This window comes from Rhinolophus ferrumequinum, chromosome 28 (assembly GCF_004115265.2).
Source record: "Rhinolophus ferrumequinum isolate MPI-CBG mRhiFer1 chromosome 28, mRhiFer1_v1.p, whole genome shotgun sequence".
Taxonomy (NCBI): domain Eukaryota; kingdom Metazoa; phylum Chordata; class Mammalia; order Chiroptera; family Rhinolophidae; genus Rhinolophus; species Rhinolophus ferrumequinum.
Genome location: NC_046311.1, coordinates 16,320,244 through 16,338,507, shown reverse-complemented (window position 1 = coordinate 16,338,507; position 18,264 = coordinate 16,320,244). Strand labels below are relative to the sequence as shown.

At 47.2% G+C, this 18,264-nt stretch overlaps 1 protein-coding gene across 2 annotated transcripts in view; it reads left to right on the top strand.

Moving 5' to 3' along the window:
* The window catches only part of HERC2 (HECT and RLD domain containing E3 ubiquitin protein ligase 2), a 139,585-nt gene that overhangs the window by 107,925 nt on the left and 13,396 nt on the right, over positions 1–18,264 (top strand). For both annotated transcript variants that reach the window (XM_033100308.1, XM_033100307.1), the window contains exons 69-81: positions 212–403; positions 2,817–2,970; positions 3,610–3,717; positions 5,109–5,240; positions 5,649–5,807; positions 5,892–6,010; positions 6,531–6,656; positions 6,996–7,151; positions 7,532–7,647; positions 7,726–7,924; positions 11,426–11,640; positions 16,503–16,680; positions 17,197–17,358. In XM_033100308.1, coding sequence (XP_032956199.1) covers positions 212–403; positions 2,817–2,970; positions 3,610–3,717; positions 5,109–5,240; positions 5,649–5,807; positions 5,892–6,010; positions 6,531–6,656; positions 6,996–7,151; positions 7,532–7,647; positions 7,726–7,924; positions 11,426–11,640; positions 16,503–16,680; positions 17,197–17,358 — 2,016 coding nt within the window. The remainder of the gene's footprint in view (positions 1–211; positions 404–2,816; positions 2,971–3,609; positions 3,718–5,108; positions 5,241–5,648; positions 5,808–5,891; positions 6,011–6,530; positions 6,657–6,995; positions 7,152–7,531; positions 7,648–7,725; positions 7,925–11,425; positions 11,641–16,502; positions 16,681–17,196; positions 17,359–18,264) is intronic.

Here is an 18,264-nt window from a genome sequence, read left to right as displayed (position 1 = left end):
AATTTGTAAAACAGTTCGTTGGTCTTGCAAGCATGGTCCGTGGTGGTGGAGATTTTAGGGGCCTCTTGTTTCTTCACCTGGTATTTCATGGCCTTCAGTGCCTCTGACAGTCCCTTACTCGTCATTGGTGGTCACATATCCTTTGAGTTTAGGGGTGTACTGGTGACTATCTAAACATACCGTTCCTCATTTTCATTGTTGGGCTTTGTAGGGCGTTGAAAGCCAGAGCAAAACCTCAGGCCCAGAGCCACAGTCCTTGGATGAATTCACCAGCCTGCTGGTCTCGGATGACACCCGTGTCCTGGTGGACCTGCTCAAGCTGTCCGTGTGCGGCCGGGCAGGGGACAAGGGCAGGGACGTGCTATCGGCTGTGCTGTCCGGCATGGGCACCGCCTACCCACAGGTGAGCCATGGCAGGAAGTGAGCATTGTGCCTGCTGCTGTTGCCACTGTGTCCTGTCTGGGGCTCAGGGCTCTTCTCGGGGACAGCAGTGGGACTCCTGTGGAACAAGTCCTTTCCTGTCCTGTGCGCTGCCCTTGTCCCCAGTTTGCTTTTGACATCATTTGATATTTTTAGCCATTTCGAATTTTCTGTTTTTACGATCTCAGATCTGCCTATGTCTTTCACTTATGGCTCCTGGATTTTGTATCAGGCTGAAAATAGGCTTCCTGGCATGATATTGTTTAAAGAAACTTTCCTGATTCTTGTAGTCATTTTTATGACTGCATTTATGACCTTGACTTTTTTGAGCCATCTGGGATTTATCCTGATGCAAGGGATAAGTGGGGACCCAACTTTATTTTTTCCTCGATGGCAAACGTGGTAGCCCAATATCATTTATTGAGTAATCCAACTTTTCCCAGTGTCTTGAAAGCCACTTTTATCATATTCTAAGTTCCTGTGTGTTTGGGACCGTTTCCAGACTCTTTTCTGTTCCATTAGTCTAACTCCTTATGCTCCAGCTTTAAAAGAGGTTTTGGTATTTGGTAGCACGGGGTCCAATAGGACTTTCTCCCGTGGTGGCTGTGTCCTGTACCAGGCCACCAGTAGCGGAGCCCTTGATCACACGTGGCTCCTGAGTACTTGAAATGTGGCTGGTGCCTCTGAGGCACTGGAGTGTGTTTAAATCTGAATTGCCACGTAATGGCTGGCCTTATATCAGCGTATCTTAGAAATCAGATTGATCAGTCCTGAAGTCCTTGGGTTTCCTTAAAGACTCTTATCAGCGGCCTTGCTCTGCTTTTTTAGAGCTGGCCATGTTAGGCTGTCTGATGCCATGTCATCTGTGTTTTTCTGGGCCCAGTAGCACCACCACCAAAACCATAAAGTACTTAAGTGTATTTGAGTGGTTTTGAGAACATAGTAAATCATTTGGTAGATATTTTATTAAGAAATAACAAATGGCTTGTCATTTTTTAATCATAGGAAGAACTAAAAATGTTCTAGGTTCCCTATTTTCTAGTTTTCAAGGCAAGTTACTTGGCGTAATTCTAAGAAATTAAATCAAGGTGAATCGTCATAGATGCAATGTTAATTTTTTTCACAAGTTCATTGCCTCTGTGAGAGGAGAGGACGTGCATGCCTGGTAAGCCTGCCTAGATTGTCACACACATCTGCTGGGCTCAGTGCTCAGTGCACTCTTGGTATCGAGGGCGGGTCCCTTTTTGGCAGAGGAGGAAGCTGAGGTCCCGAAAGGTTGTCTCTGCCTAAAGGACACTGGGCTGCCGGTAGGAGAAACGGGGCTGGGCCCTGAGTGCTCTGTGGGCAGGGCCGTGTCTGCGATCCTCTGTCACCCTCTCCTGAGAAGGTGGCCAGCCACTCCTGGGGTCTGACCGGCTTTGCCCTGAAAGGTTCTGAAGCCCAGAGGACCCTGGTGGGCTGTGCAGTAGGAGTTGGTGACGCTCACATCTGCGTCTCAGGGACACAGCAGGTTCAGGGGAGACAGAAACAGAGGTAGGATTGTCTTCACACTGCCTTGGCTGGTGGCAAGACGCTACTCCTGTGTCCCACCGGACCTAATATTTGGGATTCGTAAAAAAAGAGAGACATCTGACTTTATAATGATAGTGCCTCAATGGCAGCGATTAGTCTGTCATTCGTAAAGCTGTTTACTAAGCTGATCTGTTATCTAAATTTGAGGAAAAACAGGGGAAAATAATTATTTGTTTTTGAAAAGTTCAGAGGAGCGAACAGTTTTATTTCTAAATTAAAAAAATGTGTTGGTCAATGCATTTTGCTATCACAACATACTCCTGTTTTTAAAAATAGCCATCAAGGAGTTTGTAATCACCAGTATTGATCATTTAAGTTTTGAAGTGAATCAAGGATGTTATGGATTGTGGAGGATGTGGTGCGGGGCCGACCCCCGCCCCGTCCTGGGCCAGGAGGACCCAGGTGTCTGTGGAGCCTGCGCAGACTGCCTGCCGCTGTTCGGCTGGGTGGCTGGGACCGCTCCCCTCCATCCCCTGCACTCCAGCCTGACCCCCAGTGCCTTCTAGGATCTGGGTCCTTTTGTCACCTTTCTGCTCCTTCCTGAGGCAGGAAGTACTCGGTCTTGTGGTCACAGGTGTGTCGTCTCTTCAGTTGGAGCATACTGTTTTGTGTGTGTCACGCACCTCTGGCGACTTGCACTAGATCCCCCTGCTGCCCAGCTCCTCTGCGAGCTCTGTGCTCTTTTATAGGCGAGGACACCGAGTCCTGGTTTGAACTCTATTTCTCAAACTCCCAAGTCCTCCACCCTGCCCCCTGCCCCTATGGAAAGATCTAGAGCAGGGCGAGCAGAGAGCAGTCTTACGACCCCCTGCTTCCTCCCTCAGGTGGCAGATATGTTGCTGGAACTCTGTGTCACTGAATTGGAGGACGTAGCCACAGACTCACAGAGCGGCCGTCTGTCCTCTCAGCCAGTGGTGGTAGAGAGTAGCCACCCCTACACAGACGACACCTCCTCCAGTGGCACAGTGAAGATACCAGGTACCCATGGCCATCCCTGGGGCTGGGGTCTTAGCGGACAGTGAAATGCCAGGTACCTAGGCCAGGAAGAGGGCCACAACTGTCCCTGTCCCCAGCCCAGCAGAGTTTTCATGAATAAATTCTTCTCAATCTGTGGTTTGCCTTTAATTGATTTGCAGAGCACTGGACGCATCGCTGTTTACAATTCTGTGTAACCACAGAATTACATATATTTTGGGGGGAGAGGATTTGCCCACCTCTTTCTCCAGCATACCCAGTGCAGGTCCTGCCCCCCATTAATACTTTTGCCCCACAGAAGACTCTAAACCTAATGCTACATGCCTGATGGATCTGGTTTTCTGTGGCATTTAAACGGGGACAGCATAATAAAGCGTGGTCTGGCTATGGGGTTGTAGCATAAAAATTTGCCCAGAAGTGAGAGCTCAATGAATTGGCCAAGCGGAGGTGTCTTCTGGCTTTTCCACTGCAGGTGGGATCTTGGGTTCTTGCTTTGTGAGTTCGGTTCTTCCTGACTTTCTGCTTTTCGTGAGCTATTGGACATAATGTTAGCCTCACTGTTTGTACGTGGGGTGCTGTGGCATTTGGCCTCGCCTGCGGTTTGTCAGGTGGGGGTGGTCACCGTGTTTTGTGCTTGTCCAGGTGCGGAAGGACTGCGGGTGGAGTTTGACCGGCAGTGCTCGACGGAGAGGCGGCACGACCCCCTCACGGTCATGGACAGCGTCAACAGGATTGTCTCTGTGCGCTCAGGTGGGAAGGGAGGTCGGCTCGGCGTGGGGGGAGGCTGGTAACGTTACTAAAGAGAGTACCGCTTTGCATGCTTGTGTGAGACTTAAGGAGGGGCAGTACGCCATTTAGCTGCAAAGTGCAGTGGGTACCCACCTCTTCCCAAGACTTTCAGTAAGTAATTATCCGAGTGGGTGTGCACCTCGCCACGAGTGGGCGGCGTTACTGGGTGACTAGTGTGAGAGGGGTCCTTGTCAGGGACACAGGCTTTCTGGGAGGCCCCGCGTCACCCAGACAGTTGGAGATGGTGCCATACAGCGTGGGAGTGCCAGGCCCAGTAAAGGTTGACGTGCCACAAAGCTTGTTCAAGGGACTTGTGTTTTAATGATCGCATTGAGGGTTGGGCCCCACGGCGTGAGTGCTCAGCGCGTGTGGTAGACAGAGTGCTGTGCAGACAGGGACGTCACCTCTTGGCCTGTCTCTGTGGCCGTGCCCCCAATCCCTCTTTCGAGGGGCGGGTTATATGCTCTTTCATTGGGCTTTGCAGCGCCATCAGAGCAGGTGTGTGTGGCCATCATCTCCTGTCCAGACTTCATCCTTCATCTCGAGCCAGCAGAGCCAACTCCTGACGTAACCTCTCCTGTCTGCCTTTAGTGAAAGCAGCCAGACTGAGTGTGCTCGACGGGCCTGGTGGTGCCCGCAGAATGTTACTTATCTAAACCCCGGTCTAAAGCTCTGGATAAAGTGCCGTAGTCATAGATGAGCGCAGCCTTTTTATGGCCGTGTGACAGATGACTGTAGTTTCCAGTAGTGTACTCACATGTGCCCGGTTTCTCTGCTTTCAGCAGGAGTCCCCTCCAGGCCACCCACACAACTGCCCCATTGCCTTCGAAGTAGGAACCTGGTTGGTGGCACGTTGTGGACTGGTCTCTCCAGCTCCTATCTGTGGCACCCCAGGCCCTGGCTCTGGCTGGGCTGCTCCAGGCCCCTCGAGGGTGGCCCATGTTCAGGCCTTTGCACTCCGGCACCCTCTGTGGTGGAAGTTGGGGCTCTTCCTCCCATTGTCTGAGTAATAGCCACCATGTCCAGCCTCCCAGGAGAACCCCCTGTGGGCCCTGACCTGGGTGTTGGTGCCTGCTGGCTGTTCAGGCTTCTGACACTATGTTGTAGTGGTGTGAGCATGTCCATCGATCGGGGCAGCTTTGCCTGTCCCCGGTCCCCCAGCGCTGGGTTCACTGCATCAACATGTGACCTACCAGCAGTGCAATGAACTGAAACTTGGGAGGTCTTGGTTTGGAGCAGCCACTGTTGTTCAGACAGTGTGAATAACTCTGGTTTGTATGTAAATAAGTTTGTGTTGGTTGGATGGTGGAGTGAACCTAACACCAGGTGTGCCCCACCCCACCCCCACCCAGGCCGGGAGTGGTCCGACTGGTCCAGCGAGCTGCGTATCCCAGGCGATGAGCTCAAGTGGAAGTTCATCAGCGATGGGTCCGTGAACGGGTGGGGCTGGCGCTTCACCGTCTACCCCATCATGCCCGCTGCAGGTGAGGGGGCTGGTGGCTTAATGTCCTTTGCAGGGTGGCCACAGGGTCCTCATGAAGGACTTGTGGCCTCCTCCTGCTGTGTTGGGAGCCAGCTCCGTGCGGGCCCCATGGGTGAGGCTGAGCACCACGGACAGCACCCCGTCCGTCTGGCTGCCCTTGGCAGAGCTCCATCCTCGCCACTGGGAAAGCAGCGGTTGCTGGCTGTAGTTCTTCAGCTGTTTGTAAGATACAGTGGCATAGTACAGAACATAGGTATGTGACACAGACATGGTAGCCTGTGGGCACCCCCTAACTGTGCCATCCAGGTGGATAAGGCCCCCTTTTTGTTGGTCCCATGTGTGCACGTCTCCTTGTGGGGCAGCCCTTGCCCTGTCCAACATGGGTATATTTGTGGTGTTTATTCCTTAGGCCCTAAAGACCTCCTTTCCGATCGCTGTGTCCTTTCCTGTCCATCCATGGACTTGGTGACATGTCTGCTGGACTTCCGGCTCAACCTTGCGTCAAACAGAAGCATCGTCCCTCGGCTGGCAGCATCACTGGCAGCGTGCGCACAGCTGAGCGCCTTAGGTAAGCAGCGCCTGTGTGGCCATGACTGTCATACTTGGTGGGAAAAGTGGTTAAGCTTCTGGTGTTTTCTGTTGGTCATTTCAGCTGCCAGCCACAGAATGTGGGCCCTTCAAAGACTAAGGAAGCTGCTTACAACTGAATTTGGGCAATCGATCAACATACACCGGCTCCTAGGAGATAATGACGGGGACACCAGGGCCTTGGTATGGAACATGCCATTAAACTTCCAAGTCACGAACAAGAGTTGGGACATGCCACATAAGGACGAGGCAGCCTTTATCACAGCCATCTATACTGAGTGCGGGCGAGGCAGTGATTTTAGAAACAGCCAAGTGTCAATACTGTGAGCATAGCGTGGTGTTTGCTGGGCTTTGTGAGTCCTACTCGCCATTCCCTTTGTTTTGCCAGATGAGGTAGCTGCTGTAAAAGAATGTTCCATCCTAACCATGTGGGGAGACAGGTTTGTGGGCCAGCAGGGGCTGGTTTTGTGGGCTTGCTGTCCTGAAGTTGACACTAACCATTCTGACATGAATTTTCAACTTCACTTTTTATTTTAGTGTTCATCATTTCCTCTTAACGTTTTTTCTATTTGAAAATCTCAATACGCTTTTTTTAGGGAGACTGGTATCAATATAATAATACGTTTGACTCATAGAGACAAAATACTCAACTGCCCTGCGTTTTGGATCGCTGGGATAGGGTGCAATCTTGTTGTTTCCTCAGAGTTTTACCGGCAGTGCTCTAGCCGCTCTGGTGAAAGGCCTCCCGGAAGCGCTGCAGAGGCAGTTTGAGTATGAAGACCCCATTGTGCGGGGCGGCAAGCAGCTGCTGCACAGCCCGTTCTTCAAGGTAACACGGGACGGGGCCCTCGCGGAGTTGTCATGGGGTCAGGGTCAGTGAACATGAAGAGTTCGCGGAAGTGACTGTGACCTAAGCCCTGTGCTGTAAGTGTCGGTGTGCTTTGCGGGGTGTTGACTTAGGTGGCAATGGTAGCAATTGTGGGTCTGACTTGTGGGTCCAGGGCCGCGTGTGTTGCTGGGAGCTGGGAAGGAATAATCCATCAGCGGTGGTCGGAGCTTCTGAACGATGTCCCGCAGGACCCGTGACCGTGGCCGTCGTTGGCGTTGGAGAAGTGGAACATTGGCTGCCTTTCTGAGTGCCCATGTTGTTGGTTTTTGGTGGCTGCAGGTACTGGTGGCCCTTGCTTGTGACCTGGAGCTAGACACCCTGCCCTGCTGTGCTGAGACGCACAAGTGGGCTTGGTTCCGGAGGTACTGCATGGCCTCCCGCGTCGCTGTGGCCCTGGACCGAAGGACCCCGTTGCCCCGTGCGTTTCTCGACGAGGTACTGTGTGTCGTTTCGGATTCCTTTTTGATGCAAAAACGTCTTCTCTGTTCAGCCGCAGTGGGAAACATGCTCATGTTATGTGGCGGCGCCATTTCTCTTGCCAGGAAATACTGTAAGGAAGAAAGCACATAGGTGAAAGGGAGCTTCAGTTCAAGTTCAGTTTTAGTAAAGGCGTAAGGGTGGTGCCTAGACATGTTAACATCGTGGACATCGTGTCATCCCTGGTTTTGCTCAGTAACCAGAAAGTCCGCGCTGCTGTTGGCCTTCCCACACGCACCTCCTTGGCTGGGCGTCCTCCTGTGTTCTTGCCTTAACGTTGCTTGTGTCGCTTTTGAGAGAAGAGAGTTTGACTGACGACCTCATAATGATGCTTCTAGGTGGCCAAGAAGGTCCGGGAGCTCATGGCAGACAGCGAAAGCATGGACGTCCTCCACGAGAGCCACGACATCTTCAAGAGGGAGCAGGACGAGCAGCTCGTGCAGTGGATGAACAGGTGAGCACGCAATGCGACATGGGGTGGGCGTGCGTGCGTGCCTCCCCATGCTGACGGTTTGCTTACTGTCCCTCACAGGCGCCCCGACGACTGGACTCTTTCTGCTGGCGGCAGCGGCACCATCTATGGATGGGGACACAATCACAGGGGGCAGCTTGGGGGCATCGAAGGAGCCAAGGTCAAAGTCCCCAGTCCGTGTGAGGCCCTGGCGACCCTCAGGCCCGTGCAGTTAATTGGAGGGGAGCAGACACTCTTTGCTGTGACCGCCGATGGGAAGGTAGGAGCGCCTGTCCTGTCGCACTGACACCGACCCCGGGACAGCTGGGGCCGCCGTCTGGCTCGCGGTGTGTGAGGCTTTGTGCTGGAACAGTCCCTCGAGTGTGACACTTCTGATGGTGTGCTGGGAGCTCTTGTCACTCACAGATGTTCCTCTGTGACCTGCCACGTGCTCCCTAGCGTTACAGTTTTTATTTTAAATACGAACAAGTGTATCACAGTGGTTTACATGTCAGTAATTCTTCAGATGTTTGCTTTTTTCTTTGCTGTTGGAATGCTGTCTTTTAAAACACTCAGTGCTGCCGCTGCGTGGAAATAGTTGATGTCTACATGTTGACTTTATGTCTAGTTACTTTATTCCTCTCTTTTCTTTGTGATGTATTTCAAGGTATTTTGTATGTTCTCAGAGAGAGCTGTAATAGATAAATGACTTCCGTTCCTGTCCAGTTCACCGGGCTGAGAGAAAGGGAGCTCATGGTGCTGGGTGCGGTGCGGTGCAGTACTGAGCAGCAGTGCTTGCCGTGGGCCTGCTGTCACCTGCATGCAGCTTGCAAAGGAAGCCCTGTGACTGAACACAACCCACATCACTGTGGGTTTTGGGAGATGTCCTTTGTCACGTTAAGGAGGGGCCCTTCTGTTTCTGTTTATGAATGGAGATCGACTTTTCTCAAACACTCTTTCTGCATTAAAAAAATATTCTATGGATGCTTCCTCCTTTAGTGGATTGAGGTAGTGCACTGGATTGATTACCTCGCAGTGTCCTTGGGTCAGGACTCTGGAGGTGGTTCGGCTCGGTCCCACAGCCAGTCTCTCCCTGGAACTCAGGGCTGGACAGAGGACGATTTGGTTCCTCGCCACCTGTTCTTGGCTACCTAACAGCGTGGCAGCTGGTTTGTCAGTGAGCCAGGGAAGACGGGGCGAGACAGTGAGAGCAAGACGGAAGGAACGGTTGTATGTGACCTAATCCAGACGTGACAATCTATTCCTGCTGCCATATTCCCTCCATTAGAAGCAAGTCAGTAGGTGCAGCCCACATGCAAGGGGAGTGGATCACATGGGGTGAGCAGCGACCCTCGGGAACCACATCCGAGGCTGCCACCAAGAGCATCGTGGTGATGCAAGCCTCAGAAGAAGGGTTGAAGTGTGTCCCTCTTTGTACTTTCTGGAGAATTCTGTGTCCCTTAGTTGTTTCATGGTTCTTTCAACACGAATGTTGAAAGTCTAAACGTAGTTAGTATGTCTGCCTTCCTCCCAGGTAATGCAGACACTGACCCTTCGTCACCCTGCGGCTTGGCAGTAGCCTGTGCCCTAGTGACATGCAGTGTAGATGCTCTGTACAGACTCTGTGTTTCCTGGATTTCCCCAAATGGTACGCACATCGCTGATCACCGTTATTTCTTATGTCTCAGACCATTTATCTGACCATTTTTCTTCTACTTTAAGCATATATTGTCAGTTTCCTTCAATGAGGGTCTTTAGTTGGTTTTTCCTCTGATTGTTTTTGTTTATTTGAAAGTATCTTTATTTTGTCCTTTTCTAGAGTAAGGGTTCTAAACACTTTCTGTAAAGGGCTCAATAGTATTTTCAGCTGTGTGGCTCATATGGTCTTTTGCAACTATCAACGGAGCCTGTGGACAATATGTAAATGAATGTGTGTGGCTGTGTTCCAATAAAACTTTATTTAAAAAATAGTTTGTGGGCCTGATTTGGCCCATAGGCTATGATTTGCCATCCTGTTCTAGAGTACAAAATTTTCAGTTGACCATTATTTTCAGTCAGCCTATTAAAAGTTTTATTCTGAGTTTTGGCCTTCATTATTGCTGATGGGATATCAGCAGTCGGAATAATTTTTACCCACATGAAGGTAATAAATCTTTTCTCTGTGACTGCTTTTAAGGTCTTTCTTTAGTAATCTACAGTTTCACTATGATATATTTAGATGATTTCTTTTTATTTTTGCTGCCCTTTTTTGTTGTGTTTTGTTTTTGCCAGGTGGTGGGGGTAGGGAGTGGGCTTCCTTGCTCTTTAACTCTGGTAAATTCCCAGACTTTTTTTTTTTTTTTCCAAATATTGCATGATTTCCATCTGAAACTCTGCATTCTGATTGATGTTCGAGTGAGAAGTTCTGTTCTTTGTCCTGTAGCCCCATGTCTTGTTTCCTTTTTCTTTGTGTTCCTGTGCCTTACGCTGGACCGTTTCTTCATATCCATCTTCCGGTTCATTATCTCTTCACCAGTTTATAATCTGCTGTTTAATACGTCTGGGTTTTTTCATTTCAGTTATCGTCTTTTTAATTTCTGGAAGTTCTGCTTTGGGTTATCTTATAGTCTCTTATTCCTTAGGGATATTTTCAAGCTTTCATTTCTTTCTTTACACATAACATTGAACTGTTGTTCTGACGCTCATTCATAGCTCCTTCTTTCTTCTTGTACGATGTGAGTTTTAAACTATGAGCCTACCATTTTCCTTGGAACATTTTAGAACTTCTTTGACGCCTGGTTTGAAATCAGTCATCAAAAGAGAATTTATAACCCTTGGGTACTACCAACCTTAAGACACTATAAATTAAATTCTCTACCTAAGGATTTAGACCATACATAGCATAATTCAGACTGAAGACCAATCTAAGGATCAGCCTTTGTGGTTGTGAATTCTCAGGAGAGCGACCCCCCCCCCCCCCCCCCGCCGCCAGCCAACCCCTACCCAGTGCACACGTTGAGTAAGACGACGTTCCCTGTTCTCTTCTTAGTTCTCATTCACAGTTGGGGTGAGTGCATAACTCTTTGGAGCCCCAGCTTTCTATAGGTCTCCTTTCAGGGACTTAGCCCCACAGCTCGAGACCTCAGACCTGCCTGCCCAGGGAAGTGGGCTTCGGGCTCATTTGTCCATTCGAGTTCTTGGGTCACGTCCTCTTGCAGTCCTTGAGGTTTCCTTGATCCACAGCAATGCATTCGAAACAGTATGAAACAGCATTTAGATCTTTAAGGGAGAGGTGTTGGATGATATTTGGAAATGCCAGTCTGATATTTTAAATTAATGGTAAAGATGTTTTGTGTCCCAAAACCATCACCCACTTAGAGTGAAAGAAAAACAGTGCTGTCTACTGTGTGATTTATATGCTGCCTTGCTGAAATATTAAATATATTTATAATTTTCCTGTGGCTCTTTCTTGGGTGTTATTATCAGGGGTTCGTGTGTAGTAGGTAATTACATCTTTTTTGTTTTTCTTGGTATTAATTATAGCTGGTATTCTAGACAAAAATAGAGATGCTTTCAGGAAAAAGACCTTATTTTCAAAACACTGTGAATTTGGTATCTCTAACAGTCATTACTTTTTGTTTCAATTTTAGAGCTCTGATAAAGCACAAATAAAGTATTAGAAACACCTGTGATTTTTCATTTTAAATTTCATTTCTCTGTCATAGAAATGTCTAGAGCGCTGGTTGGGTTTATGGGGCTATTTAGGTGCAATCTGATGTCTGTGTTGCTTTTTCCCGTCCAGCTGTATGCCACTGGGTATGGTGCAGGCGGCCGACTGGGAATTGGGGGGACAGAGTCGGTGTCCACCCCTACGTTACTGGAGTCCATCCAGCACGTGCTCATCAGGAAGGTGGCCGTGAACTCGGGTGGGAAGCACTGCCTTGCCCTCTCTTCGGAAGGAGAGGTTTACTCTTGGGGTGAAGCGGAAGATGGGAAGTTGGGCCATGGCAACCGAAGGTATGATGACAGCATGTACTTTCCTTGTTGGTTTGTTAATTTTGTGCTGTATAGTGTGTTGGCTCTTAGTGTTTCAGAACAACGCTTACAATAATTAAATTAAGTGTTAATGACTCATTTGACAGAAATAAGTCCATATGACAATGTGTGTTGTCTTCCCTACATGACCCCTCTACTGGGGGAAATCAATTCTGAGTTTTTGACTTCTGAGTACTAAGTATGGTGAGCTTCCTTTTGTCCTTCTTCTCCAAGTCCCCGTCCCCCAGTCACCCACTGAGTCAGTCATTGTCGGCACTTAGTTAATAGGCATGACGCTAAAACTGTAAATACAGGGGGAATAGTGAGTGAGGGTAAAGGGACACACAAATGCCAGTTTTTTCCAAACAAAGCAACCAAACCCACTAGTTTTTAAAAATGAATGGGAACTACCTGCCATATTGGAGCAACAGGGATCTTTGTATCTTAAGTAACTAAAGCACCAGCCCAAATATAGAAAAGAGCAGCACTGAAGATGTTGGGTGACAGGCAGGAAAGTACGTGCACTGATGTGCAGAGCTAAGTACTGATAGTCACGTATGTGAGGACAGTGCCTGAGGCCAAGACACACCATGCATGGGGATTAGGACTGTCCCCAGAGCCCACCAGGCAAGGATAGAGCCTGCTCCTAAACCTCAGAATGGCATCACCAATAAATCAGGAAACAACACGTGCTGGTGAGGCTGTGGAGAAAAGGGAGCCCTCGGGTACTGTTGGAGGGATTGCAGGTTGGTGCAGCTGCTGTGGAAAATAGTATTGAGGTTCCTCAAACAATTAAAAGTAGAACTACCTAATGATCCAGCAATTCCAGTTCTGGGTATTTATCTGAAGGAAATGAAATCGCTCTCTCAAAAAGGTACCTGCACCCCCATGTTCACTTCAGCGTTACTTACAATGCCAGCAACCTAAGTGCCCATCAACAGACGATTGGATAAAGAAGTTGTGTGCGTGTGTGTCTGTGTGTGTCTGTGTGTGCGGACACACACACACACACACGAAATAGTATTCAGCCATAAAGTAAATCCTGCCATTTGAGACAACATGATGGATCTTGAGGACACTGTGCTGAGAGAAATGAGTCAGAGAAAGACAAACACTGTGTGATTTCACTTACATGTGGGATCTGAAAAAGCTGAACTCATAGAAACAGAGCGTACAACGCTGGGTACTGGGGACTAGTTGGGGGAATGGGGATGTGGTCAGAGGGTACAAACTTCCAGTTACAAGATGAGTAAGTTCTGGGGACCTAATGTATAGCATGGTGACTAGCATTCGTTGTACTGTATTTTATACCTGAAAGTTGCTAAGAGAACAGATCTTAAGTGTTCTCACCATAAAAAATAGAGAGCTAACTATAGGAGGCGATGGAGGTGTTAACTAACCTTACATGGTGATCATTTCACAATATATACGTGTATCAAATCATCATATTGCATATCTTAAACTTACACAGTGTTGTATGTCAGTTATGTCTCAATAAAGCTGTTAAAAAATTATCAGGCATGCAAAAGAATAGGAAAATGCAACCTGTATTAAGAAGAAAAATCAGTCAATTGAAGATGACCCAGAAATGACACAAGTGATAGAATTACTAGATAAGAACATTAAAACAGTTATTTCACCCACATGCTATATCTTCAAGAAATTGGAGGGAAAACTTGAACATGTTAGGTAGAAACTGAAAGATATTTCAATGCCCAGATCATAAGCAGAAGAAGGAAAATAAGGTCAGAGCAAGAATCCATGAAATAGAAAACAGAAAAATCAAAGAAAACAAGTCGGTTCTTTGAGAAAGTCAATATAATTCATAAAATGTCCCTCTAGACTGATCAGGAAAAAAAAAAATACAAATCGTATTAATATCAGGAATGAGGGAGCTTTCATCACCATAGAATGTAGTTATTGAAAGATGAGGTATGATGGACAACTTTAGGCAAACAAATTGAACTTTATAGGTGAAATGGACAAGGTCCTTAAAGGATGCACATTGTTTAAAGCTCACTCAGAAAGAAATGGGACTCGAACAGCCCTGTGTCTACTTAAGAAATGGAATTTTCCAGAAATAAATCTCCAGGACCAGATGACTGCTGATTTCTACCACACATGTAATGACAGATAATACCTGTTTTCCTCAGGCTAATTCAGAAAAATGAGGGAATTATCCCCAATTCATTTTTAAAAATGTATTGGGGTGACACTAGTTAATAAAATTATATGTTTCAAGTGTGCAATTCTACAATACATTTCCAAAAAGGCCTTCTCCAAAGCACATTATATTAAAACTGTCAAAAATTCGTGACAGAATTCTCAAGGCAGCTGGGGGAAAGAAGACGGTAACCTATAAAGGAAAGCCCATTAGATGACCATCTGATTTTTCAGCAGAAACTACAAGCAGGAGGGAGTGGAACCCAATTCATTTTTTTTTTTTTTTGAGGACAGCTTTGTACTCTTGTATGAAAACCACTCACACAGAGCATGAACATAGGTGTAAATGTTCCTAACACTGACGAGTATCAAATCGAATGATACCTAAAAGGATTGCAGAACATGACCAAGTGAGGTTTATGTTGGATATTGCAGTTTTTTCCACATTATAAATTAACATAGAAAAGAAAAACCATATGATCATCTCAGCAGATGAAGTGGGGGAAGAGTATTGGGCCAATTTCAACATTTATTTCTGATAAAAACAGTCAGCAATCTAGTACAGGCACACCCGTTTTATTGCGTGTCACAGGTGTTGCATTTTTTTTTCCCCCCCCACAAATTGAAGACAAAACCCTATACCCGCAAAAAGATCCGGACTTGCTTTGTTGCAGTATTTGCTTTCTCGCGGTGGTCTGGAACCGGACCCGCAGTATCTCCAAGGTGTGCGTGTAAAAGAGAAGTTCTTTAACTTGCTTGATAAAGGGCACCTCTGTCAAACCAAGAGCTCACAGGCACTTGTGGTGACAGACTGAAGCTTTCCCAACTTCAGGAGCAAGACGTCTGCTGTCACCACTTCTGTTCAGCATCACACCACCCGTTTAGCAAGTGCAGGACAGAAATGCAAAGAGATCAGAGGCACTCAGGTTGGAGAGTGAAAGTTGTCACACACTGATTATGTAGACAATCTGATGGTATCTACAAATAAACCTACTAGAAGTAATAACTGAGGTTAGCTGGGTTGCAGAATAAAAGATCAATAAATAAAAGTCAGTTATATGTATTTATACATAAGAAAACAGAAATTGATATTTATAGCACCCTTCCCCCAAAATTGAAATAGTTGAAGGGATAAATCTGAGTTTTTAAAAAATGTTGATGACTTACGAACAGAAAACTACAAAATATTGCTAAGAGAAATTTTAAGAGACCTGAAGTCATGAAGGAGTATACTGTGTCCAATATTGTTGATTTGTTGGTTTTCTCCAAATTAACGTGTAAGTTTAACCCCTTCCCAATCGAATTACCGTAGAAATTGACAAGCTGATTATAAACTTCATATGGAAATAGAAGGTACCTAGAATAGTATGAAGAGCCTTGAAAATGAGGAGCAAATTTGGAGGACGGACACTTCCTCACTACAGGCCTCATTTTAAAACTCTAGTAATCAAGACAGTTGGTATTGGTGTAGAGAGAGAAATGCATCAGTGGATATAGTCACAGAAAAATACTGAGTGGAACAGAATAGGAAGTTCAAATACATACCCACAAATACTGACACAGTGTGGAAAAATGAAACTGGATTTCCCCCTCACAATTTTCAGTGCACAGTTTACAAAAGTGCACAGACAGTTTATTGGAGAAAAGATAGTCTTTTTAACAAATGGTTTTGAATGGTTGAATAACCATATAGCAAGCAGCCAACGTAAATTCTTGTCTTGCACCATATCCAGAATCAACTCAAATGATTCATAGTCATAAATTTAGAACTTAAAAACTAGAAGAAAACATGAGAGAAAACCTTTGTAACCTGTCATACAAAGATTTTTAGACAGAAGTCGAAAAGCATGAGTCAATAAAGAAGACTAGGATAAATTGGGCTTCACAAAAAGTTCTCTCTTAAGCGATTGAAAAGATGTGCTCTGGATGGGGAAAGCATGTTTGTAATCATATATCTGAGATCTTACATCCAAAATCACTAGACAGGGCTTTCAACGAGAAACAAGTTCATTATCAGTGCTTACCACATTGTAGGCTAATTGACATTCATACGATGAAACTCCTTAAATGAAATGTTGATTTATAGCAAGGAGGGCAGCCTGTTTCTCTAAAGGGCCAGGTAGTAATAAGTACTTCAGGCCGGCCATGTTCAGTCTCTGTTGTATGTGCTTCTTTCACGGTTTTTTAAAACAACTTTTTAAAAATGTAAAACCTATTCTCAGCTCACTGGCCTTTCAAAAGCAGGCTGTGGGCTGCACTGGCCCACATGTGGTTGCTAGTCCTCAGCCCCTGATTTAGGCTGACAGTCTCCTACCCTGGCATTAGGGCAGCTTGTCTAAAAGGAGATAGTAGGGAAGTATGAAATTTTGAGAGTTCAGGTTTGAATGATTATTCTTTTTTTTTTTTAATCTTAGTTTATTTGGGAATATCTTTGTTTTGCTTTCACTTTTTTATATATATATTTTTTTTATTTTTTTAAAGTTTATTGGGGTGACAATTATTAGTAAAATTGCATAGATTTCAGGTGTACTGAATGATTATTTTTGATTGATTTAAAAGTTGATTTGAAGGATGTCGAGTGACAGACATTGAATAAGTGAGCAGCAAACTGAAAGCCTAATATTTAAAAATGTTTGGGGATTAAACTATATCTCAGTTGTGTTTGGTGACCTTTTTTGTAGTCCATGTGACCGCCCTCGTGTCATCGAGTCTCTGAGAGGCGTTGAGGTGGTTGACATTGCTGCTGGTGGAGCCCACAGTGCCTGTGTCACTGCAGCCGGGGACCTGTACACGTGGGGCAAAGGCCGGTATGGCCGCCTGGGGCACAGCGACAGTGAGGACCAGTTAAAGCCAAAGCTGGTGAGAAAGCGCCGTGCTGGGGACCTGGGGGGCAGATTGCTGTTGGCGTTATAATTTTTAATAGTTAAAAGTATTTCCTGTTGCAGATTCTTTTTAGCTTTAGGGTTTGTGGTCATAGCCCCATTATTTACAGATAGGTTTTATTTTGGGTGGAAAACCATCTCAGCATGTATTCCATGGGTCATTCAAATGGGACAGTACTTGAGTGTCCTTTTATTTATACTGGTAAGTACTACTTAGTATCTAGCCAAGGGCCTTGTCTTCTAGAAGGCCCATCACAATGAGACTGGGGTGGGAGGGCTCCCTGGGGATACTGGTGCTGCCCCCTATAGTTGATATGCTTGTAGTTGAATAGGTGAAGGGTTTTCTGTCATCTGTTGGGATTGTTGTGACGACCGCTCTTTGTAGACACTTGAACAGGCACCGCACACAGAGAAGCCAAGCAAGGCGGCACCTGTACCTAGGTGAATCCACTTCCTGTTGTGGTCAGTTACCTGGATGTCCCTCTTCTCCAAGGTGGAGGTGCTGCAAGGCCACCGAGTGGTTGACGTTGCCTGTGGCAGTGGGGACGCCCAGACACTGTGCCTCACAGATGACGACACTGTGTGGTCCTGGGGTGATGGGGACTACGGCAAGCTCGGCAGGGGTGGCAGCGACGGCTGTAAAGTGCCCATGAAGGTATTTCTGTTTCTGCGGTGGGAGAGGGCACCTTTTCTGGTATACCCGGGACCACGGTGAGGTCTACAGCTCGGGCCACCATGCACGGAGCACCAGTCTCAGCTTACACCCTGTCTTGCATTACGGCCGCGGCTTCTCAGGAGTGGGTGAACCTCACCTTTACCTTCTTGGCAGGACACGTAGCGGGTATTTGGGTAAAAGTGAGTGAAAGGCCTGGAGGTGTTAAAATGTTTCAGGGCTGCCTGTGCTCCTGGAAAGTCACATGACCTGGCAGGGCAGCCGGAGCTGGTGGCTTCATGCCGTGCAGAAACCTGTCTGCAGAAAAGGGTGATGGCGTTCATACTTGTCAGTTTCCAGAGGTGGGCATCCTGAGACCCTCAGGGTTGGGGGTCACATCGCTTGGTCCCACTCAAGCTGCGTGACCCTGGGCAGTTTCTTAACTCAGCAGACGGTCGTTTTGTCTTGTGACTGGGGAGTTGACGGAGGTAAAGTTCACGGGTGAGTTAGGCCACGTGCTGGCAGGGCAGGGCCATTGAGTGACACGACTGGTCATGGATACGGGTGTGGAGGTGCTGTGCAGGACGGCCAGAAGCTGTCTGTGCTTCACGTCCTGTCCCTGGGGCTGGCACTGCAGCTGCAGGACAGAGACCCTCCGGGTGCAGGCAGCCCTGGGGACCACCTGCCCCTCGGGTCAACAGGAGCCTGGCCGGAACTGTGGCTTTTCTTCCCAGAGCTGCATTGCCCCGTCCAGAGGCTGCTGGCCTCACGTGGCGGTTTGAGTTTGAACTTAAGTCAATTAAGAGTAAAATTAGGACTCTTTCCCTCACTGTCACAGCCACATTTCTTGGGCTCAAGAGCTGCATGTGGCTAGTGGCCTCTGTATGGGGGTGTGGACACAGTATCACA